This window comes from Larimichthys crocea, chromosome X (genome assembly GCF_000972845.2).
Source record: "Larimichthys crocea isolate SSNF chromosome X, L_crocea_2.0, whole genome shotgun sequence".
NCBI classification, from domain to species: Eukaryota; Metazoa; Chordata; class Actinopteri; family Sciaenidae; genus Larimichthys; species Larimichthys crocea.
Genome location: NC_040020.1, coordinates 37,583,702 through 37,605,345, shown reverse-complemented (window position 1 = coordinate 37,605,345; position 21,644 = coordinate 37,583,702). Strand labels below are relative to the sequence as shown.

Here is a 21,644-nt window from a genome sequence, read left to right as displayed (position 1 = left end):
CACTGTTGCCTGCTCGCTGTTGCATTAGATAATGTTCGAATTGTCTCCACTGATGACAAAATGTTGTTGAGTAGCGCGGCAGCTTCTGTAAGTCCACTGGAAAGCTCCTCCTGGCGCGACATCTGCAAGCCAACGATGCTGCGCTCCCTCTTACAACCCGCCTTCCGGTTTTAGTGAAACGCCTTCCGGTTACACTGAAATGCCTTCCGGTTTAAGTGAAATGCCTTCCGGTTTCATGAAATGCCTTCCGGTTCACTGAAATGCCTTCCGGTTCACTGAAACTCAGTAGTGTGTGTGAGAGCATAAGCAGTGTGTGTGAGAGCATTTCAGTAGTGTGTGTGAGAGCATTTCAGTAGTGTGTGTGAGGAGCGTTTCAGTAGTGTGTGTGAGAGCATTTCAGTAGTGTGTGTGAGAGGCATTTCACTAGTGTGTGTAAGAGCGTTTCACTAGTGTGTGTAAGAGCGTAATATTTCAGTAGTGTGTGTGAGAGCGTTTCACTAGTGTGTGTAAGAGCGTTTCACTAGTGTGTGTAAGAGCGTAATATTTCAGTAGTGTGTGTGAGAGCGTTTCACTAGTGTGTGTAAGAGCGTTTCACTAGTGTGTGTAAGAGCGTAATATTTCAGTAGTGTGTGTGAGAGGTATTTCTGAATAATGTCCCTGACGGCCCCTCATATGTTTTGCCATTTGTCGTACGCCCACATTTGTAAATATGGACAGCTGTAATGTTGCTCTAAAGTCTGTGTAAAGTAATAATAAATATGTCTTCTGAGTTCATCAGACTAAAGAAGAAACTGTTATTAACCACCCAGCCAAATTTGAATGATTAAATATATCGACAAGTTTAAGAAATTAGGTGTTAAAATCGTGTAAAAATGAGCAGGGTTCTCAGCTCCAGGACTGTGGGGGTGTGTCCACTGAATGTGATTGAGCCACGCCCACTCAAGCAGTCAAGCAGCAATTTTGAAGTGACTGAAACGTGTCAGATGAGTTCAGAAAATGACATGACTACCTTTGAAACACTCTGAGTGAGATGAATTAATCTCTGTCTCTCTGCTAGGGGTGTAGGAGTTTGCTCAGGGTGGCCTCAGTGTGTCATCGAGCCACCCTTTAGGACCGTCCAAAATATCCTGGACTGAAAACTGGTGAAAAACTGTTTTAACCTCTAACTCCACATTTCAGTAATATATCATATCAAGTTCTTTCACGTGTTTTCAGCAACTATTTTCTAACATATTTAATGTATTTTGAAAGAAATTTAGCAATTGCCTGTACACAGACTTTAATGTAGTGAAATGTGTCCATAATATCATATGCAGACAGTGTCAGATGATATTGTTCCTAGTCAGCCAACACATTGTCATTACTAACTTTAGCTTTAGGTATAGTGTATGTGTACTCTATGAATCTGATTCATTACACTAGTAGAAGAAGAAGGTGAAGGTAAATTATTTTATTTAAAATCATTCAGTTTATGTTTACATAAATCAATATATAAAATCTGTTCATGAAAATGTAAAAAAGCAAAAATATATAATTGTAATAAAAAGCATTTTTTCTGTTTGTTCCATTTAAATTGTTAAAGCACAGAATGAATGGTTGTTAGCACATATTGAATTGTGTATATTACAGTATATTGCTGCTGCTAGAGGACACATTGTACAACTCATAGGAAATGCTTCATTAATTAATCACAGTAACAAATTAGTTTATACATAATCTGAAAGTGTCTTATTCTACTTATAAATGGAAATCATTCAACAATCATCAGAGTCATTAGTTCATTATCATTAGTTATATAACACTGGCATAATTGTTTCTACAACATGCACAGATATCTATAAAAAGCTCAGTCACCTTTGAAACAATGTGGTTTCACATCACCAAGACAGTTTACTCCAACCAACCTACGTCAGTGTAAGTGCTAAATTTGACTTCATAATAGTTTAGTCATCATAACAAAACATTTTAGGCCTTAAGCAAACACGGGGTCCGGTGTTTCTATTATTTCCAATTCACTGACACCAGTGTTTAACAGCCATTTTTTGTACTACATTTAGAGCTGGGTGATATGGTTATAAAGAATATCTCAATATTTTTAGGCTTTGCCGCAGTTTACGATATATATATATATATATATATATATCCTTATATTCACAAATAACATACAGTGAATTCTAACGTAGTGCAAACATATAATGATCTTGTTTACATTGTTGTAGATTAAATTAGCCAGCAGTATTTAAAGTAATTCAAATTACCTCAATCATAGACTGCTAATCTAAAATGTGACGTACACATTAATGCAGCAGTAATACTGACAGGAATTATTACTGCACAGTGAGTACTTAAAGTGAATTTTGTTATAATACTTTTTAAAATAATTTTACCATAGTAGTTTTTAAATATTTTCAAAGTGGGGTTCGCATTTGCTTAAATCCATATAATAAAAGTAGACAGCCTAACATCACCTGTGTGCTACTTGATGAGACTTACCCTTTAAGGAAGGGTAAAAACCATCACTCACAGTAACCTTTAGTCAGCCATAAAGTGTTATTGTATGCATGTATAAGCTTAGGTTGCAGTAACAGTCACTGAATGGCTGTTTGTGTAATGTTACAGTGGTTAGCAGTTAGAAGTCAGTCACCCACAATCTGTGGGTAAAGTAACTAAAAAAGTAAAAAAAAAAAAAAACTCAGTGACTGGTAGCTGTTAACTAGTTGTTCACAGTCTAGGGCAACTCAGCTGTGAAAAGTACGACACTATATAAACATTACATGAACAGGTACTTGTTATTTCTTTTCTGTGGCAACAAATACAACACACAGCCTTTCACTAACTATTGCACTGCAATTTAAACTCATCTAAGCTTAATGGCTGACTAAAATAATGTAACTACCCTCAGTGGCAGCAAGTAGCAATATTGAAAACTCAAAACGCATATTATTGACATTTAAATATAGTGAATATATTCAATATATCACCCAGCTCTAACTGTACTGACCTTGCATGATGATAATCAGCACCAGACATTGGCCAATAAGGCCAAAGCTCTAGGCCTCTCTGTACAGGAAAACTACATCTCACAGAGATAATGTTCATCTACGTTACAGGCCTCATCATTCCAGTTGCCAGCCCGTGTCGAACGGCGCCAGAACTCCACACAGTCCTGGTTCCTCCCATCAAAGCTGTTGGGCTGGTCTTTACCCCAGAACCTGCAGGACAAGGAGACATTGAAATGAGGATAAACACAGATCTGTCCTGTGGTAAACAAAGCCAACATTGCCCAGGGCGAGTTTCTTACGCTGTGACCAGTGGTGTCCCATCTACCCATTTCCAATGCCCTTCTACTCCTTCATCAGTCAATCCAATCCAGACTTCTTTGTCAGTTGTATACAAGCTATTAACGAAGTTCTATGAGAGAAGAGAATTGAAGTTAAAGGTTTTTGTAGTGAGTTTTGTACATGTAAGGTTACATTAAGTTGCATTTTGCTTTGCAGTGATCATTATTTTTTTCATACTAACAGTGGATGAAATTACATCATGAATGAAGTTAGCAACTAGCTAATGGACATAGTGGGGAAGCTAAAGAAAACTGATATGTCCTTCAGGACATTCAGTGAGTTGCCAAGTTTTCTTTTGCTGTGTATAAATAATTTCTAAGCTCTTTCACCATATAAAGTTTTAAGTTTGTCAATGTTGTCTTCAATGTTGACTCTAACTAATTCCACTGGTCCCAAGTAGCCAAAAAAAAACAATTGATGCAGCTTCAACTACAGGTAGGGCATCCATTTGTAACCACATTTGTACACTCTGGACAAGTCACCAGCTTATCACAGGGCACATAGAGACAACGGCCAATTTAGAGTCACCAATTAACCATGTCTTTGTAATGTGGGAGGAAGCCAGAGTACCCGGAGAGAACCCACACAGACATGAGAAGAACATGGAAACTCCACACAGAAAGGTACCCAGCCAAGGCTCCTACCTTCTTGCTGTGAGGTGACGGTGCTAACCACTGCACCACGGTGCCGCCCCCAGGTAGGTTTTACTAAATTATTCAAGAGTCTATTTGAAAAATGCTATAGCAAAAACAGTTTTGAAAAGTGGTCAGCAATAATCTAAAATCTTCTAGTGTATAACTATTGTTTAATTAATGGGCTAAAATCTGTAAATCAGTAATTGACCTTTAAGACAAATGCATCTAATTCACATTCATTTGTTCATTCTTTTCATTTTGATTAGCTGCATTTATTAGAAGTAGCTAGAGAGTCTCTTTTATGGTGTCTGATTTGCCTACATTTCTACTATTTCCAATAGTGCTTGGCAGCTTTACTAACACTGTGTTCTGCCAATGGTTTCATCACTGTGATTTTCACATTACGCATCCATTGTCTTATTGTTAGAATGAAAATATTGATTAGTGCAGCTTTAATAAGATAAAATGCCCTTAAGGAGCTGACACATTATGATTTTATGAAAATTTACACAGTGTCATCTGCACGTACGGTCATGCAGATATAGACAAATCCATACAGATAAACAAACCATTTCCTCTTGGCTTGTTATGATTGCCAGGTCTGCTCCTTTGCGTTGACAGTCTTCTCTGCTCAGCCTCCAGGATTTCTTGCTAGCAGACGGAAAGTAGCAGCTGCCCTGGTATTTCCTCCAGCCAGTGGGGCATCTCTTGTTCGAAATAGCTATATATTTATTGATCAATAACCAAACACAGAGACAAAGGGGTTTAAAAAAAGCATAGAGTTAGAGAACATGAGATAGCAAGCAGACCATCCAGCTTTCTCCAGCAAAATTTTGACAAGAAGGCTACATGCATTTTGTCAGGTGAACAATATGAAACATACTTGCTTATGTGCTTTTGTCAAGTTCCTCAATTATTTCTACTCACTTTGAGTCTTTGTGGTCTCAAGTTCCTTCTGCAGCTGGTCTCTCTCAGCTGTCAGGTTGTCATTTTTAATCCTGAACAGGTTTCTCTCATCAGTTACAATTTTGCAACTGCTTTCAAGATCTTCTTTTTCTTTAATCAAGGAGTTATAAGAAGTCTGCAACTCATCTCTTGCTTTTACCAGCACTTTGTAAGTGGCCTCCAGAGTGTCTTTTGCTATGGTAAGGTTTTGGTGACTGCTTTCTAGCTTGTCTTTCTCATTGGAAGAGTAGTTGTATCTGTCCTGCAAATGCTCTACAGTCACGATCATGGTGTTGTAATCCTTTTGCAGCTGGTCTCTTGCTCTGGTTGCATTATTGTATTTGTTCTGTAAATTGTCCCTGTCTTTGGTCACTGAGTCATAGCTGGCCTGTAACTCATTTCTGCGTTTGACCGCTGAATCATAGCGTTGCTGTAATTGGTCTCTGGCTGTAGTCAAGGTATCACTATTAGTCTGAAGCTGAGTGTTACTGGCCCTTAGCTGTTCTGTCTCTTTCTGTAAAGCCGCATTAGTGGTCTGAAGCTGGGTTTTGCTAGCTTTAAGGTTGCTTGTTTCTTCAGTCAGTAATCTGTTATTTGTCTGTATCTGGTCTCTTCTTTTAGATACATAATCTAAGTTTTGCTGTAGGTTATCACGTGTGGTCTCAAGATCCCTTTTCTCTTTTTTCACCGTCTTTAGGTTCTCCTGTACAGTCTCTTTCTCTTTAATCACGGCTTTTAGGTTGTTCTGCTGGTCTTGTTCTATTTTTTGATCTGCCAGAGATAAGAGATATCAGTAAATCAGTTATTTTACCATGACATCAAGCAACTTCCTAAACATGTGAATATTTGTGAGAGAAAACAAAGAGGTTGACTCACAGTGGACACTCTGACCTATGACCCCAGCCAACAGGACAACACACAGCAGGCTGAGGCAAACTGTAGCAACCCGGTATGGGTTGTTTCTCAATGAATGAACTGAATGATAGCAAAAGTAGGAACAGAAACTTAAAACTGTTTTACAGAACATTCATTTAAAGCAAAAATGTTGACTAATTAATAGTCATTTTAGAAATAGACTATATATAATAATGTTTAATTTATCATTAAACATCATCAATATTAAACATAAACATTAAAACATCATATTACATACACCAACATAAATCGCATGTATCATTTAAACCAGGACCTGTGAACATTATTAAAATGGCCATATATATTTCAAGTTAAATTGATACATGTAAATAAATATAAATTTTAAAAAAACTATAGAAGAATGATAGTTGTTAGTACTTGGTTAAATTGGCTAATCACTTAGTCAAAGAATCAAGATACTTTATCCAATGAATGCAACTTTGCCCACCAATGCAACCAAAACTATTAATTGGGGTATTGGGATTGAGACATAAACTTCAATATGAATATAACGGAAAAATTCACAGACAGCTGAGTTTTTTTTATTGTCTCTTGAAATATATTGTGATGTAGAAGTAGCTAAAGCTTAGCCTAGATTTTTTTGCTTCGTCTCAATGGTTTTACACTATTGTCACTGTGTTCTGTTTGATTTTAACAATGGTACAATTGAATTCACATTGACATGTTAATGTCTCTGTTTTGATCTCCACCATTCCTGGGATAAAGATTTGATTCATGCTCCTAAAAGCTCCACTGTTCTAATCAGCTGTTGGCTAACTTTGTTAGCTCAGTTTGTCTACTGTGTGGTGCTGGCCAGGTAGTGGACAGTTAAATTATCAGAGCTGGTTTGCTTAAAATGACCCGCCTGCTGCTGAAGGCAGAAACATGATTCACATGCTAATGTATATCGGCCTGGAAATTTGTAAATGGTTTGCTAACATGTTCATAATAAATAAGTTAAAAAGACATAAATTTACATCTTTAATTTGCAAGGAGTTTGGTGAGCTGTGACCAGTCAATAGTAAAGAATAGTAAAGAAGTGTGCATGTTTGACCCCACCTATGCTGCCTACATTCAGCACAATAGGTTACAAATTTTGCCTCTGCTGTACAGTTCAATCGCCTGCATTTGTGCAACTGAGATCCAGAAGAGTGGCTATAGTTTGCAGCAGTTTGCTGTCCATCAGGAAACTCTGTAAATCACAGAGTTGTTGCACTTCAGCTAGAGGATATCAGAGGGAAAAGAGAATTTTTTTCTCTATAAAATATGATCCAGTTTCAAAAATCACTGATGATCAATAATCAGTTATCCAAAATCAGTGAAATAGTTGACGTGACTTCTGTGACTCAGTGCCGTAAAGCAACAGTTGAGTGCTGTGATCTGTGAGACCAAATCAGTGAAATGTTAAAAAACCTCTGTGGAGTTGAGGGGAACGGGCAGTTCACAAATTTATTCTCATGATATATAATGATACATCACCCAACCCTATTTAGTGTAAAGTTCTTATTTTATTACCTGAATACCGGAGCTTGATGCCATCCTCAAAAAACTGCTCATAGCCAATTTTACTTTCCATGTTTTTCGCTGTAGAGGAATGGTACTCGACAGCCATCTTTGCATGTGCTGCATGAGCTGAGGTCTAACAGGGGAAAAGACTGCAGCATTAGCATGTGAAATTCAGTAATGTTAGTACAAAATTTGCCCTTATAAGTGCCTAGGTCTAAGTTCCTGTTTCAACTTATAGAATAATAATGTAGACTCTGTATTACCTTTTCCAAGTGTTGATAGTTTTTGGATTTTTATAGTGCAATACTGGACACCAGGATACCAGGTTAAGCCCTCAAGTACCATGACTATAAGACACTAACAAAGTAAACCTTACCTCTGCTTGTAGAGATGATATCGCAGCCAAAGCTTTGGAAGAATGAAGGAATGATGTTTTGAGTAATAACAGAGTAAACCTGAACCTTTCTGTAACTTCACCCTACACTTATGCTTCAAGATATGCCACACTCAATTTGAATCCTTGCATGGTGTTTGAGGGTTGGTCAGTAGGCGGAGCAAGAATGTCTCTTCTTCCCTATTACTAGTGAGAAAGTCAGAGATCAGTGTTGAAATTTGTTAATTAATTCAGGATACTTTTGGCCTTCCAACATTGATCTCCAGACTGATAGTGCATTGGTTGTGGCATTATCATGGCCTAGGAAAATGTTTTGTTTCAACACACAAGATAAACTCATTCTCACTTATTAGTGTCAGATTTTCTAAAATCTGTTTTTGTGGTTTAGCAGCAACTTTTGGCCAATTTCACAACATGTTGGATATGAGGAAGAACAGATTTCACAAAACACAAAAATGCTGAACATGGAGTTTTGTATACCAGAGGATGTGTCTGCTTGATTACTCAAGTTTCCAGCTTATTTATTGATTCAGCAAAATATTGTGAACTGGGCTCTATTTTTTATAGACTCTGAAGACTATTTAATCTTATTGTGATCATCATGAAAACACAATGTGCACAAGATTTTAAATTCCGCATCTAAATAAGTTTCACTTTTTGATCTGAACTTGATAGCGTTACACTTGCGCTAGGCTGGGCACTGAACCCACAATGCAGACGAAAACAGGAGTTGTATTTCAAGGCTTTTTATTACCAAGACAGTACACAGACAGACAAGACAGGAGGAGTCAGGGGGGGTGGGGAGGATTTCAGGGCAGGTCGACGAGGACAGGTGAGCAGATGAGGGTAGGCTGAGCGTGGCAAGCAGGGCAGGTGAGTGTGGCTGGGTTAGGGATAAACAGACGAACAGTCAAAAAGACTACAACAAAGAACCTTCAAAGAAGGTTTCTTCGGAGCCTGTATGGGAACAGTTACCACATAAGGTACAACGACAAACTGGCATAGTCTGGGAGAGTGAACCAGAGTTAAATAGTGCAGGAGCTTGATGAGATGATGATATGCAGGTGAGCAAGCAGAGCAGGGGCCTCATGTACAAATACTTGGCATGTGCCAAAACCCAGAAACTGTCGTACCCACAAACAATTCTGATGTATCAAAGTGTGCGTTCGCATGGATCCAAGCACGTTTCTTTTGTACATCCCAATCAACGTGGAATTGAGCGCACATGCAACTCCTCCCTGTCCACGCCCCCATTTAAATATGCAAATCTATTTAAATAGGCCCTGGACCTGAGATTCACCTCTTTGTCCGATCAGATAATGCAATGAACAAAGGAAAGAAAATGAATTTCACAGAGTCTGAGCTATAAATTCTAGTGAATGAAGTGGAGATTCTGTTTGGTACCCTGTCAACGGGGATAAATATGACAAAAAAAGTGGGAGCGTGTGTGTGAGGCTGTAAATGCCATGGGATCCGAGCAGCGTGCACTCACAGAGGTTAAAAAGAAATGGTCAGCTCTCACCGGGGTGGAGGCCATGAAGGCCACGGTCCCCTGGGGTCAGATGAAGGCAGAATACAATGCACCATTTAAATGAACCACACAATTAATGAATGCAGAAGTGCGCTGTGGCTGACATTTCCAACTTTACGCCCGCTTTTACTGACATGAATACTGAACACAGGGAGACAATCAGGGGCTTGTTAGAAAGCTCTGCAGCTCTAATTTGACCAGCAGAAAATAAAGAAAACCAAAAACATTATATTTGAATGTGCACATGCCCAAATGTGCATTGGGCTGGTTTACATATGGGACAATTAAACAAATAAACTATTTACTCACCCATGAGCCACCCATCGCGCACCGTGCCAGCCTCCAGCCTGTTTCCAACCATGCTGTTAGTCATAATGAAGGAGTCATGCGTTAAACCAGGCCACATTGCCACAATGTAAGTTAGCTGCATTTGTGCATCACATATGATTTGAACATTTATGGAATGAAAATGTTTCCTATTAACCTAAACACATTCATCCTGTGATGGCGCTTTTATAGCAATGTGTGTGCAGTCAATAGCTCCGATTACATTAGGGAAACCTACTCTCGCTGCAAATTGCGCTTTAATGTCGGCCTGTTCAACAGCATTGTACGGAAATCTGATGTACCTGGATGACATTCGAATGATTCCGTACCACACAGCTGGCATGGCTCGGCTCAGGGTTGACTGGCACACTCCTGGCCATTCAGCCAGCTCCCGCTGGAATGCCCCTGTTGCCAGGAACCCCAGCGTGGTCAGCATCTGTGTGGACACAGACAACCCCTGGCTCCTCGCCGTGTTGCGCTCTAGGGCTGGCCGCAGCTCTGCGCACAACTCCAGTAACACTGGCCTTGGTAACTGAAATCGGCTTATGAGCCAATTATCATCGTTTGCAAGTAAATCCTTGCGTTCCTTAAATACTCGCTCATGTCGGATTGCACCATTTACAAGGTCCTCTAACAACACTAACGCTGCCATTGTTGATACCATTTTCTTCATCACATTGTGCATGCTTTTATATCCACCCATATAATTGTAAACACGTGGGTGTGTTAATTGTTCATAAGTGTGTCTCTGATGTGCACATCACTCTGGTGACTACTTGTTTTCACATTATTAACAGTTTCCCAGCATCACCTCTAAGGTGTCGCCAAAGGAACAATAGCTGTAGAAACGTGCGTACGACAGCTATAAAGTTGGCGTGGGGCACGCACATTTCTACAATTGTTTCACGTTTGATCAGAGGCGGTCCTGGCTACATTTACACCCTGGCCAACTACCCCCAACCCCTGCACCGACACAACAATGTTTTAGATTTGTATTACTTTATTATATATAAAAGGTAACAAGAACACACAAAACACAAGATAAATAAATGAAATACAATATATAAACACCAATGTAAAGCATAACATACTACAAATTATTTAAAAAGCTATATCACATGTAGCTTACAAAATTTCAATGTATATTAGAAGTTGTTTAAGTTAGCATAAGTGTACAGTAAAAAAAAAAAAATTCCACCGTCTGTGTGAATTTGCACTTGTCATAAACCAGACTAGGTTGCCTATGGGTGAAATTAGTTGCATCGTTGATGTCAATTCTAATAGTTGCTAGTTCAGCAAAACTAAATACGACCATATAGAGTCATCTTCTGTGGCTAATAGCAACATACTGGCAAGAGGCTAATAAACAGCCTATAGCTGCTGTCACTCACGTCACTCAGAAATCTGCATACCTTTATCTTTGGCCCGTTTCTCCTCTTCTTCTTTTCTTCGTTTTCTAAACTGGGCACCTGATGCTTCTTTGGTTTTTTACTTTGGTCCATGATGAAGACTTGACATCATTAACCACTGTACCTTTGCCAACACTGTCGGTTTGCCGTCAATCAACCAGAGTCACGTGAGGACGCATACATTATAATTTTTTTTCCCATAATCCCATAATTTTTCACATAACCCAATTAATTACATGTAGGTATATGGGTCTATGTTAATTCTAGGAATAAAATACAATTTATTTGGAAGCAGTTTGTGTTGTGTGGCCTGCCGCCTTGGATCAGTCTATCCCTCTCCCCCCTCCACCTTGCCTCTTCTGACACACACACAACCTGTATGACTCTCAGCAGAAAGCGTTTGATACATCTGAACGTGAACGTGTAAAAGGATGTACGCCACGTTTTTGTGCGTACACAACCTTCGTGAAAGATTTACGTTATGGAGTTTGCAATACATGTAACAAAGAAAATCGTTTAAGTTGTTATTTTAAACATCGGTATTGGCCCAGAATTTCACAATCGGTGCATTCCTACTCTTGTGGGTTCAATTAAATTCATGCTGTTATAAAAATTAGAGTTATACTGGGGTGCAGATGTTTTAACTCATATAGATATAGTGTTTGTGTGTCTGTCTTTTGCATGCCTCGGAAGAGATAATTATAAATTAGTAGCACAAGGACAGGAGAGACAGGCTAGACTGAGCAGTAAACCAAAAAAAAGGAATGTTATAATGTTATCTGTATCAGTGGGGAGGTGTCCGAGACAGCCCATTTTTAAAAAATGTATAAGAACCTATTGATAGTGCTCTTCAGGGAGCCTTTTCTCTGTAACCCCTTTTTGTGTTGCCCTTTAAATGCTCCTTCTTGTACAAGAATAATGAATTCAACTTAAACTTTGATACTTTGAATCCAGTCTTCCTTATTCAAGGGTTCTTCTTTAAAATTCCCATAACACATGCTTAGTCAGGTTCCTGAGTAAAATGTGGAAGCACATGTTGGTATGGCTAATCAGCATTCTCTACATGACCGAACAAAATTCTGGGCCAATACCGATGTTTAAAATAACAACCTAAACGATTTTCTTTGTTACATGTATTGCAAACTCCATATCCTGAATGAATACACAGCTGCCCTGAAGAAGGAGGGTGTGTGAAAACTGTCCTGGCCTGTTATGTATGTCTTGTATACAGCGGGTTGTTATACTAACATACACTTTCCCACTGCTGCTGAGCTGACATGTCTTACCGCTGAGTAAGTCAACGGAAAACAAACAAAGAGGAAGTGAGTCCTGACAGAGCTGGGATCAACTGCAACACCCTTCTGTTATCTCATCTGAGCAGTTCTGTTTTCAAGATCAGTTGACAGCTCAAAAAGAATACAACACACACGACCACTTCACTGAGTATACAGAAAGCCCTGTGGTTCACCCAGAGATAAAAAAAAAAAAAAAATGCTGATTAATTTTACTGTTACACTGATGACAGAGTAAAGGCTTGAATTAGAAAGCCTGCAGGGCCGTATGAATGAGCAAAGGCATGCACATCAGAGATTCATTTTTTGAAATTATCCAGTGGTTTAAAGGGGCACTTCACCAATTTTAAACATGAAGATCAGTTTACTCATCACAAGTAGTTCAGTACTACTCAGCCGGTAAAACACTTATATAATGCCATCTGTGGTTCTGAAGGGAGCTTTTCAAAGTTTGAAACAAAAAATAACCCTGAAGATGTCAGACTATAAAGAACTCCTACCGTACAAATATGAGGTATGACGTTTGAAGGAAGTGGGCACTGAGGAGGAAGATGAGTCCGATGAAGAATGAACGAAGAATGATATGTCTAATGAATAAAGATGTTATCGAGTTGCATTATGGGATATGGAGGCTGTGAGAATCTTCTTTCACATCTGCAGCTTTGTGTCCTGTGGGTGCCCCAACTTTATAGACATACAACGCTATATGCAGTTGTATACCCTTTATTTGATCAAGTAATCTCATTTTGCAAGAAAGACCCAAGTACAGAAGAAACAACGAAATAAATATCAACCCAACAAAAACAAAAGTACATATAGCATCAGAGATAATCACAGACATCAGTAATTAAATAGTTTAATACCTCCCTGTACAGCCATAGGCATGTACAGTAGATTTATGTTGTTTATTTATTGTTTTAAATATGCATATTAATGTTGCTGTAGCCTACAGTTTATGATGAATTCTAAAATGTGTTTGACCTTTTTGGTCTGTAATCAAATAAAGCAAATGTAAAATGAATAAACCCCATGAATGAATTTTAAATAGTTGTCAATTTATACTAAACTTAAAAAATAGGTGGTTTCTTTGTCTGACCCATATGATCATGCTGTGATACAGCAGCACTGTGGGCCAGGTGAGATAATTTGTCAAAAACTACCCCCAAAAAACATCTCTATGATTTTTCTGATCAGCCAACTGTATAATTAAAGTTTGATTAAGTTTAGGTAAATAAAGCTGCTTTATTAAGGGGTGGGTCATTGTCATGGTTAAAACCATAATTGACTGAAGGAGACAGAAGTAAATAGTTGTATTGTCAGAGACAGCCATGCCAAATTCCCTTACAGGTTTAGTGGTGCTTCAAAATCTTTGAAAGGTTATCCACGTAGGTTGCTTTCTAGGAAAACATAAGCATTTAAACATAAACCCGAGGCTGTTATTTCTCTGATGCAGACCGTCTTGAATATTCACATCAGATTAGTCGTCTGCACTCCCACTAAAGTCAGTGTCCCTTTGAAGCGATCTTGCTATTTTGCACATGAAGGCTGTAGTGATGATGGCGGACCCTGTAGAAAATTTGTTCCAGGAAGGACGTATTGGCACCAGGAGTGACGTACCCATTGGTGACCCCCACACAGCGAAAGCCCAGACGCTGGTAGAGCTGATGGGGAGCTTGTGTATACGCCGTGGTTCCCAGAACAACAAAGGAGTATCTGTGAGTGACAGCAAACTCCAGGACCTTTCGTCCCAGCGCCGCGCCAACTCCACGCTGCCGACTGCTCCAGTCAACAGACATCCGCTTCAACTCGACAGCACCTCCTGACTTCTGCTGGCCGACTGCTGCTACAACACCCACCACTTTGCCTTCCAGCACTGCTACCCACAGACAAGAGTCTGAGGTAGAGGGTAAGGACACAACATAAATATAATGAAGGATGCGAAAAAAAGAAAAATCAGTTTAAAATATAATTCACTCGAGGCCTTTCTTTTTACAGCAACACGAGACAGTTGACCTCCCAGTGCAATGTACAATATCCTTTTCAGTCCTGACTTGATTAAAGGTGTCATGGACAGCCTGTACATGATGGACAGGTTAGATATGACAGTGACAGAGTTGACAATGATAACATGTACAACAAACTGTTTTGTAGCCTCTGGATAGAAAAGCCTTCCTAATGAGCTTGTGAATTTTATCAGCTACATGACAGCAAACTCTCTGTGATGTAATGTTTTGATCATGTGATTAAATGTCTTTGATCATGTGATTTATACAATCCACTTCTAGTTTCTTAGTTACTATTTTGCGTGTCTCCCCCCATACAGCACTTGACTTTGATATAATTCAGAAAATACAGGACTTTAATTGTTTTATCCCTGACACATGCTGATATGTTGCCCATCCATCCATTATTTGTAATCGTTTATCTTCATCAGGGTCACGGTGAGGCTGGAGCCTATCCAAGCTGACTCTGACAGCTCTCTGACATGTTGTATTTTATAGATATATCAAAATGTTCTAATAAAGCAAACAAAAATATGACAATCTTATTATAATACTTGGGTTGCAACCAGTATGTCTTAGTTTTAAATTGAATTAATGATTTTGTTCTGAACTGTATCTTCTGCACTGTAGATTACCTTTGGCCTTAAAACTTTCAGAAACAACAGTTAATTTAAAGTTTTTTCTGCTTCAGAAATTGGATTGTTTTTCCTCTTTGATGTCTTAAAACTGGAAATATTAAAACAGGATATGATACAAATGTAATACATTGCTCTTCTACTGCATTAATTGGCTGCCATTTATTAGACTTCAGTCTACAGTTTGGGCCAAACTGTCCTGGAGGTATGTCCAGAGTTTAAAAACACTCACTACTCCTTATGTTATATTCAGATGGCCATTTTTATGTATTGGTATGCTTGATCATTGAATAAAAGATGAATCAAGACTATATTTAGTAGATTATTGTTCAGTACATACTGCCCTTGAAATTCAATGAAATTATATGAAATATATACCTGATGATTTCATGTAAAAGCCTTCAATGTCTCCCATATCTCCGTTCATGGCATGCTCCAGGTAACCATGAATCACACGTCTGCTGTAGAAATAGCGCCCACACAGCACAATTGCAGGGAGGAGTCCTATCACCCACCAACACATGGTGATGACAAAACATAAAACTGCCAGAGGAAAGATATGAGCAGATGTGTGAATATTACGAAGCTCTTAAGCTGTTGTTTTAAGTTGTTAACTTTATCCGTGGCTACAGAATGAAGATAAGGCCTACAGAGTTCTTCACAATATTATAATATAAATTCCATCAGAAAAACACAGAATTAAAAACCAGAATAGGAAAACAAATGCCTGTTTTTGTTGCAATCAAGATGGTTTCTTAAAAAGAGAACATTGTTTCCTGATCTCTGGTCAGTCCCAATGTTCCTAATCAGCATACTTGCAATTACCACCTTACATATTTTTTTCCAAGCTGCAGAAACAGTCACGATGTGTGTGTTTTTTCTGTAGTAATCTCACCTGTCATAGCGGTATAAAGCAGGAGGCTCTCAAGGTGGTGTCTTAAGCCTCTAAAGGCAGTATCCGGTATCATCTCCATGAGCCCTTCATAAAAGATCCGCTGGACATGTGGTTCGTCTGCTGGTTCGAACTCACGAACAACGATAGTTTGAAGTCCATTTTGGTCTTTTAGTGCTTTGTCATTTTTCATCGTTGTTTTCTCCATATTGAATGCAGGTAGCTATAGAACCACTAACAACTTTTATCTGCTGATGAATGCTTGCTTGTGCTGTCTGTTGTGCGCAGGTTTCTCTATGCCGTCTCTGTCGTGTTGTGCCCCAGAGGCTTTGCAGTTCTTCTTAGACCATCTTCAATGAGGACGCCTGCAGATAAGATTCCAAACATAGTTGGACATCACTCACGTTATTATCAGCTCCAACATGTGAAAAGATGTGCTGCTGTCACTGAAAGAAAGACATAGTCAGAGAGGGTTTAACCAAACGTTGGTTGGTTGGTTAAACCTGACATATACAGGTGTTGTTTTACAGAATACAGTTGTGCCCAGAGGTGTTCCAGGCTGTTGTTTCTGTGTGTGTGTGAATATGACTTCACATGAATGGGTGGCAGTATCTGATTGTAATGGTGTGTGTTTTGCAAATATATGCATTTGTGGCATTTGGTGTATGTTTTGGCATTAGTCACACATTTCTTAATGTGAAGCGTGTTAGGGATAAATATTTCACCAGTAATACGTGCTGCATTATATCAGAAAACACTGAGTTGTTGTTATATTACTTAACATAAGTGTTATGATGCGCTCACTCACATAATAATTCTTGGCACATTAAGGGCGTGGTTGGTTACACATAGATTGTTGTTGTTAAAGATCTGCACACCCAGGGTGTAATATAATAGCATAGCAAGCAGGACGGACATCGAGATGGACCAGTCAGGAGGGAGGTAAGTTTAAACCACGGCTCCTCCCCTTCTTCACCTTTAGACCAATAAGATAGTAGCACATTCACATATAAATACTTAGTTTACCTGTAAGTTAGGCACTTCTTTTTGGGACGTTGGCTGCAGCAACTCGCTCACTCTTAGAGTCAGTGAACTGTGGTTTCCAGAGCAAAGAGAGTCCATGTACATGTACTTTTAATTCTTCAATGCTCAAATACATTTTTTAAAACGGACTTCCGACTTTGAGTTCTCCTTACTTACAAAATAACGAACACGCTTAACAAGCAATACAAAAAAATACAAGTTTAAGCGGAAGCTCAATACATGTGCACACAGACCAGTACACAGAGCTTACTGTCATATGGAAATGTGGCCTTGTAGGTTTCAAAGTAAGTCTCTGTTCTCCTCTAGTTATTCTTCCTGGACTTCTTTTGTAGGTACGAAAAGAATTCTAAATTTTAAAGTTTGTAGTCAAAAATGTTATTTGATAAAAACAAGGCATTACAGGAAACAGGCTTCATGCAAAAAACTGAACATTGTTTTAAAAAATATGATACATATAATACAAGTCTGTTCAAGTCTGACCAGCTAACAAGCGATAGTGACCAGCTATGTGTAGCCAGGTGTAAAAGAACTCTGCTATAACAAAAGAAAGAGAGACTGTTTACTTTCCTATATTATCTTTATTTGTAATGTTCAATAGTGTTTATTTTCCCATTACAAATAAATGCACCACACAGTTCACGTAGCCCCACGTAGGGGGTACCTAGTCTCAACAGCCAATCAGAAGCTACGCAAGCCACGCTCAGCCTGTCGTCTGGAAGCAAAGTGCAAAGCGCGCTGTTTTCCCGGTCCTTTCCGGCTTCAGCCAGAAAAGCACAGGCCGCTGCATGTTAAAAGAGGAGAGAAAACAGGAGGGAAACCCGGATTTCTATTTCATTCTTTCTGACCGCCAGAGACGGTATAAAATACCTGGATAAGCATCACGCACATGCGCAGATCGAGACATAATACCAACAAAGTTATGTGACGTAAGCTACCTGATAAAGGGGGCAGACACCCAGAGATCGTCTCCTTTTCGTCTTGTCGGCCTTACCGCACAGGCCGTTACTATTGTTTTTACTACCTTGCCGCGTACGCCAGTAGCCTCGTAACCACAACCGGTTGGAGCTACAGTTTCGTCCTCCAGAGGCTGTGTATCCGGCGCCCATCCCCGCCGTGCATCCGACCACTGCTCGGATTGTGACAGGTAAGTAGCTTGTTTTTCATCGCCGGCGGGCGTGCTTCATCCCTGCTAAGCGCCTCCGCTTAGCTTGGGTTCATTACCGCATTTTGCTAGCCAGAGCTTACCGCTACTGACTGTCCTCGTGAGGCGTCTTCACTTCTCTGACAGCTGCATCGGGGGGGGGGGTGTTGGCTCCGGTCGAGCTAGCGGAGTGTTTCTCGCTCTGTTGCTACATCGTTGGCTTGTTAGTAGCGGAGTGTTACTCGCTCTGCAGCTACACCGCTCACCTTTCGGCGTCACTTGCTGGTTTATTGGATTGTATTTGAGTGCTCCCGCTCAACTGCTATATCAACTGTAGCTATGTTGTGTGTTTGCATCTCCTGCATTGCTCCTCTGAGCCCAGAGGATGGCCATGACAAATGCCCTTCGTGCCTTGGCCAGTGTTGCCATAGTTACTTTGAAACAGTAATCCGACTACTGACTACTGACTAAAGTAACTTAGTTAAGTTACTGACTACTTGCTTTTAAAAGTAACTAAGTTAGACTACTTTAAGTTACTTTCAGCAGTGGCTGACCCCCCACCCCCAAACCATGAAAATGACTACCAGTTTTGCCAATACTCATTTTATTGACATGTATATTAGGTCTACAAAAAACATTGTATAAAAATAAAATTGACAGTCTTTCTTGACCTCATTTAACATAAATACTTATTATAAAAATAAAAAATACTCCTGACTTCATTTAACTTCGGAATCTAATGGCAGTTACATGAATGAACATGTAGGCCTATATTGAAAATCCTATTGAACCTGTAGTTGTCCAACATTAGAGCAGCAAACAAAAAGAACAAGAGCAGCAAACAAAAACAGTATAAAAAATTAAATACTGTGGCACTTTGTTGCCAGCACAGAGTGTACAACGAACCTTTATGTTGCCATCCTTGGCTGAAATGAAATCAAAATAATGTCGGTATTTCCAGCTGCAGAAGGCGAACCTCTCTCCCTCCATAATTGTTTGTATCTGACTTGTGGCGGAGCGGAGATGAGATGACATAAACTCATAGGAAATGTGTCGCATAACCCAGGTCGCCAAAAAATAAAAAATAAATAATTAACCTACGTCCCCCCGAAACGCAAAATAGTAACGCACAATGTATTAGATAAGTAACTTAAATCTGACTACTGATTTAAAATAGTAGTTGCGTTAAACAAGCAGGATGATGCCTCCGTTGCTAATAAGAAACGGAGGGGTGTTGAACCTTTGGCCCTTAAAGTGGACACTTTGGCCTCTGAGTTTGCCCAGATTAAGGCCCTCCTTCTTAGTCTGCAACCTAGTGGCCCCTCAGATGCTTGCACCGCTGCCTCAGAACCACCACTTGAAGAACCACCACGGAGCTACGCTGAGAGTGATAGCCTAGCTTCTTTGCCCCATATGGCTGGGCAACAAGATGAGGACACGCTGTCTATTGCGGCCTCTGGGAATCTCTTTAGTGACGATGAAGGAGGGGGACAGGAAGAGTTGGAGAGGGGATCCCCCCTTCCCTCAGTGGCAGGCTCTCATGAGTTGGGTGCAGACTCGTTGAGGGATGCTGAGGCCAGTCTTTCCACAGTTAAACAGGCCAACCAACTGGCCATCTCTCGGCTTGGCTTAGATGCTGCCCCTGTGGAGGCTGCTCCCTCTAATGCTTTCTTCAAACATGCCCCTCAACCATCTCCCTTCAAGGTTCCACCCTCTGAGCCATACATCACTGAACTTCAGGTGTTGGCTGGACCCCAAGGCTTTCCTTCACCTGCCAAGTGACTGCAGAGCTCTGGCAGCCATGAGGGACGTCGACCAATATGGTCTGGATCAGATGCCTGATAGTGTCTCCAGATGAAGCCCTCAGACCTGATGCTCGTTGTCCACGCCCACAGTGTAGGATAACTGATGACCTCCTTACCAAGAGCTATGATATAGCGGCTCATATGGGCCGTATTGATAACTCCTTTTCCCACCTGGTTCTGGCTCTGTCACAGACTCCCCAGACTACTGGAGCAGATGCCCAGACACAAGGCCTTAGTGATGCTTCACTCCAGGCGTTTGCGTTCATGACCAGAGAGCTTGGGAGACTGATGTCTACTTGACCTTGGTGCGGCGCCAGGTGTGGCTTGCCCAGTCCCCCTTGTCAGAGGCATGTAGGAAGACACTCTGCACGCTGCCTGTCGTTCCTGGACAGATGTTTGGACCTGCAGCCCAACAGGCTTTAGAGCGCAGTGTGCAGGTGAATAAAGTCGAGCAGCAGTTTGCTGACTTACGCTAGGCACCATTGCCTAGACTGAGGCACACTAACGCTCCCCGCTCTACAGCCAATGCTCAGGGTGAGTCAAGGGCCGGCCAAAGGTCGGGGGAGTCATACCTGACTGCATAGATCCAGGCCCCAGCCGTTTCTCCCCACATCTAGGCCAGTGGGAGGCCCTGACCTCAGACCCTTGGGTGTTGTTGACTCTTTCCAAGGGATACAGTGTTCAGTTCAGGCGTCGACCCCCCAAGTTTAGCAGGGTCAGAATGACTGTGGTCAAGGACCCCGTGAGGTGTTTGGCTCTAGAGCAGGAGATTTCGGTGCTTCTGGAGAAAGGTGCTATCGAGTGTGTAAAAAGTTCAGATCGAATATAAGGGTTCTATTTGACTTATTTTCTTGTTCTGAAGAAGGACGGCTGTTTCCGTCCCATCCTCGATCTCCGACGATTGAACCAGTTCATAAAGGTTCTTCGTTTTCGTATGCTTCGCACAGCAGATGTCCTTCAGGTGGTCTCAGAGGGAGATTGGTTCACGAGCACCCCAACACAGGCAGTTTCTATGTTTTGCCTTCAAGGGACAAACGTACCTGTTCCGTGTTCTCCGCTTTAGGCTCTCACTCGCACCTCGCATCTTCACGAAATGGATTGCGGCAGCACTTTCACCACCGCAGAGCAAGGGCGTTTGTATTCTCCCTTATTTGGACGACTGGCTAATTTGCTCTGCAACCCGCGAGCAGGCCATCCACGACATAAGTCTTTTGACCCATGTGAACCAGTTGGGTCTTACTGTGAATTTCGCAAAGAGCTGTTTAGTTGCCAGTCAGTGAGTCACGTTCATTGGGGTTGTCCTCGACTCTGTGAGGATGAAGGCCTTTCCTTCCCCAAAGAGGGTGGACGACATCCTCAACCTTGTCTCACATGTTCAGAGAGGTGCAAGGTTGACATATGGGCTATTTCTCCAGTTGTTGGGGAAATTGACAGCCGCATTGGCGGTCATCCCCCTTGGACTCCTCTCACTGCGCCCCTTGCAGGTGTGGGTCAATGGTTTGGGCCTGAACACTCTGGCCAGACCGCCTCCTGTATGCTTGTCCTCCAGTTCCATTGTTGACACTTCACAAGATAGCCAGGAGCAGTCACTTAGTGTTACTGGTGGCTCCCTTCTGGCCTGGGAGAATATGGTTTCCTCCTCTCCACCGGAGGATGGTTTCTCAAGGGTGTTCTCCGATTGCGGCCTCCACCGGCTGTGCGGGTGCCTTCCTGGGACCTGCCTGTCATCCTGGAAGCCCTATGTTCTCCTCCATTTGAGCCCCTGGAACACGCTGACCTCAGGTGGCTGTCTTGCAAGACTGCTTTTCTTCTCGCTGTTACAGCTGTGA

General features: G+C 40.9%; 2 protein-coding genes across 3 annotated transcripts; both read right to left on the bottom strand.

Annotated features, from left to right (window-relative positions):
* Positions 1 to 2,586: 2,586 nt before the first annotated feature.
* On the bottom strand, positions 2,587 to 7,878 carry LOC104927683 (CD209 antigen-like). Its single transcript, XM_010741812.3, has 7 exons — positions 7,719 to 7,878; positions 7,352 to 7,475; positions 5,798 to 5,896; positions 4,904 to 5,692; positions 4,546 to 4,697; positions 3,302 to 3,411; positions 2,587 to 3,212 (listed from the first exon to the last, which is right to left on the bottom strand). The coding sequence occupies exons 2-7, from the start codon at positions 7,446 to 7,448 to the stop codon at positions 3,074 to 3,076; spliced, it is 1,386 nt and encodes a 461-aa protein (XP_010740114.2). The 5' UTR covers positions 7,449 to 7,475; positions 7,719 to 7,878; the 3' UTR covers positions 2,587 to 3,073.
* Positions 7,879 to 11,900: 4,022 nt separating this feature from the next.
* LOC109141877 (N-acetylaspartate synthetase) lies at positions 11,901 to 16,332 on the bottom strand. Of its 2 annotated transcripts, none has more exons than XM_027282564.1 (3): positions 15,829 to 16,332; positions 15,312 to 15,437; positions 11,901 to 14,189 (listed from the first exon to the last, which is right to left on the bottom strand). In XM_027282564.1, the coding sequence occupies exons 1-3, from the start codon at positions 16,031 to 16,033 to the stop codon at positions 13,798 to 13,800; spliced, it is 723 nt and encodes a 240-aa protein (XP_027138365.1). In that variant the 5' UTR covers positions 16,034 to 16,332; the 3' UTR covers positions 11,901 to 13,797. The 2 variants fall into 2 exon arrangements, with proteins under 2 accessions (XP_027138365.1, XP_019129389.1); XM_019273844.2 differs by having other exon boundaries at positions 15,312 to 15,476; positions 15,829 to 16,331.
* Positions 16,333 to 21,644: the final 5,312 nt, after the last annotated feature.

Coding starts and splice junctions, on each gene's coding strand:
- LOC104927683 (XM_010741812.3), bottom strand. CDS start 7,448: ATGGCTGTCGAGTACCATTCCTCTACAGCGAAAAACATGGAAAGTAAA. Junction 5,897..7,351: donor CATCAAGCTCCGGTATTCAG/GTAATAAAATAA, acceptor GCTATCATTCAG/TTCATTCATTGAGAAACAAC. Junction 3,213..3,301: donor GGGACACCACTGGTCACAGC/GTAAGAAACTCG, acceptor CTTGTCCTGCAG/GTTCTGGGGTAAAGACCAGC.
- LOC109141877 (XM_019273844.2), bottom strand. CDS start 16,033: ATGGAGAAAACAACGATGAAAAATGACAAAGCACTAAAAGACCAAAAT. Junction 15,477..15,828: donor GCTTTATACCGCTATGACAG/GTGAGATTACTA, acceptor TTCCTCTGGCAG/TTTTATGTTTTGTCATCACC. Junction 14,190..15,311: donor CTTTTACATGAAATCATCAG/GTATATATTTCA, acceptor CCTCTACCTCAG/ACTCTTGTCTGTGGGTAGCA.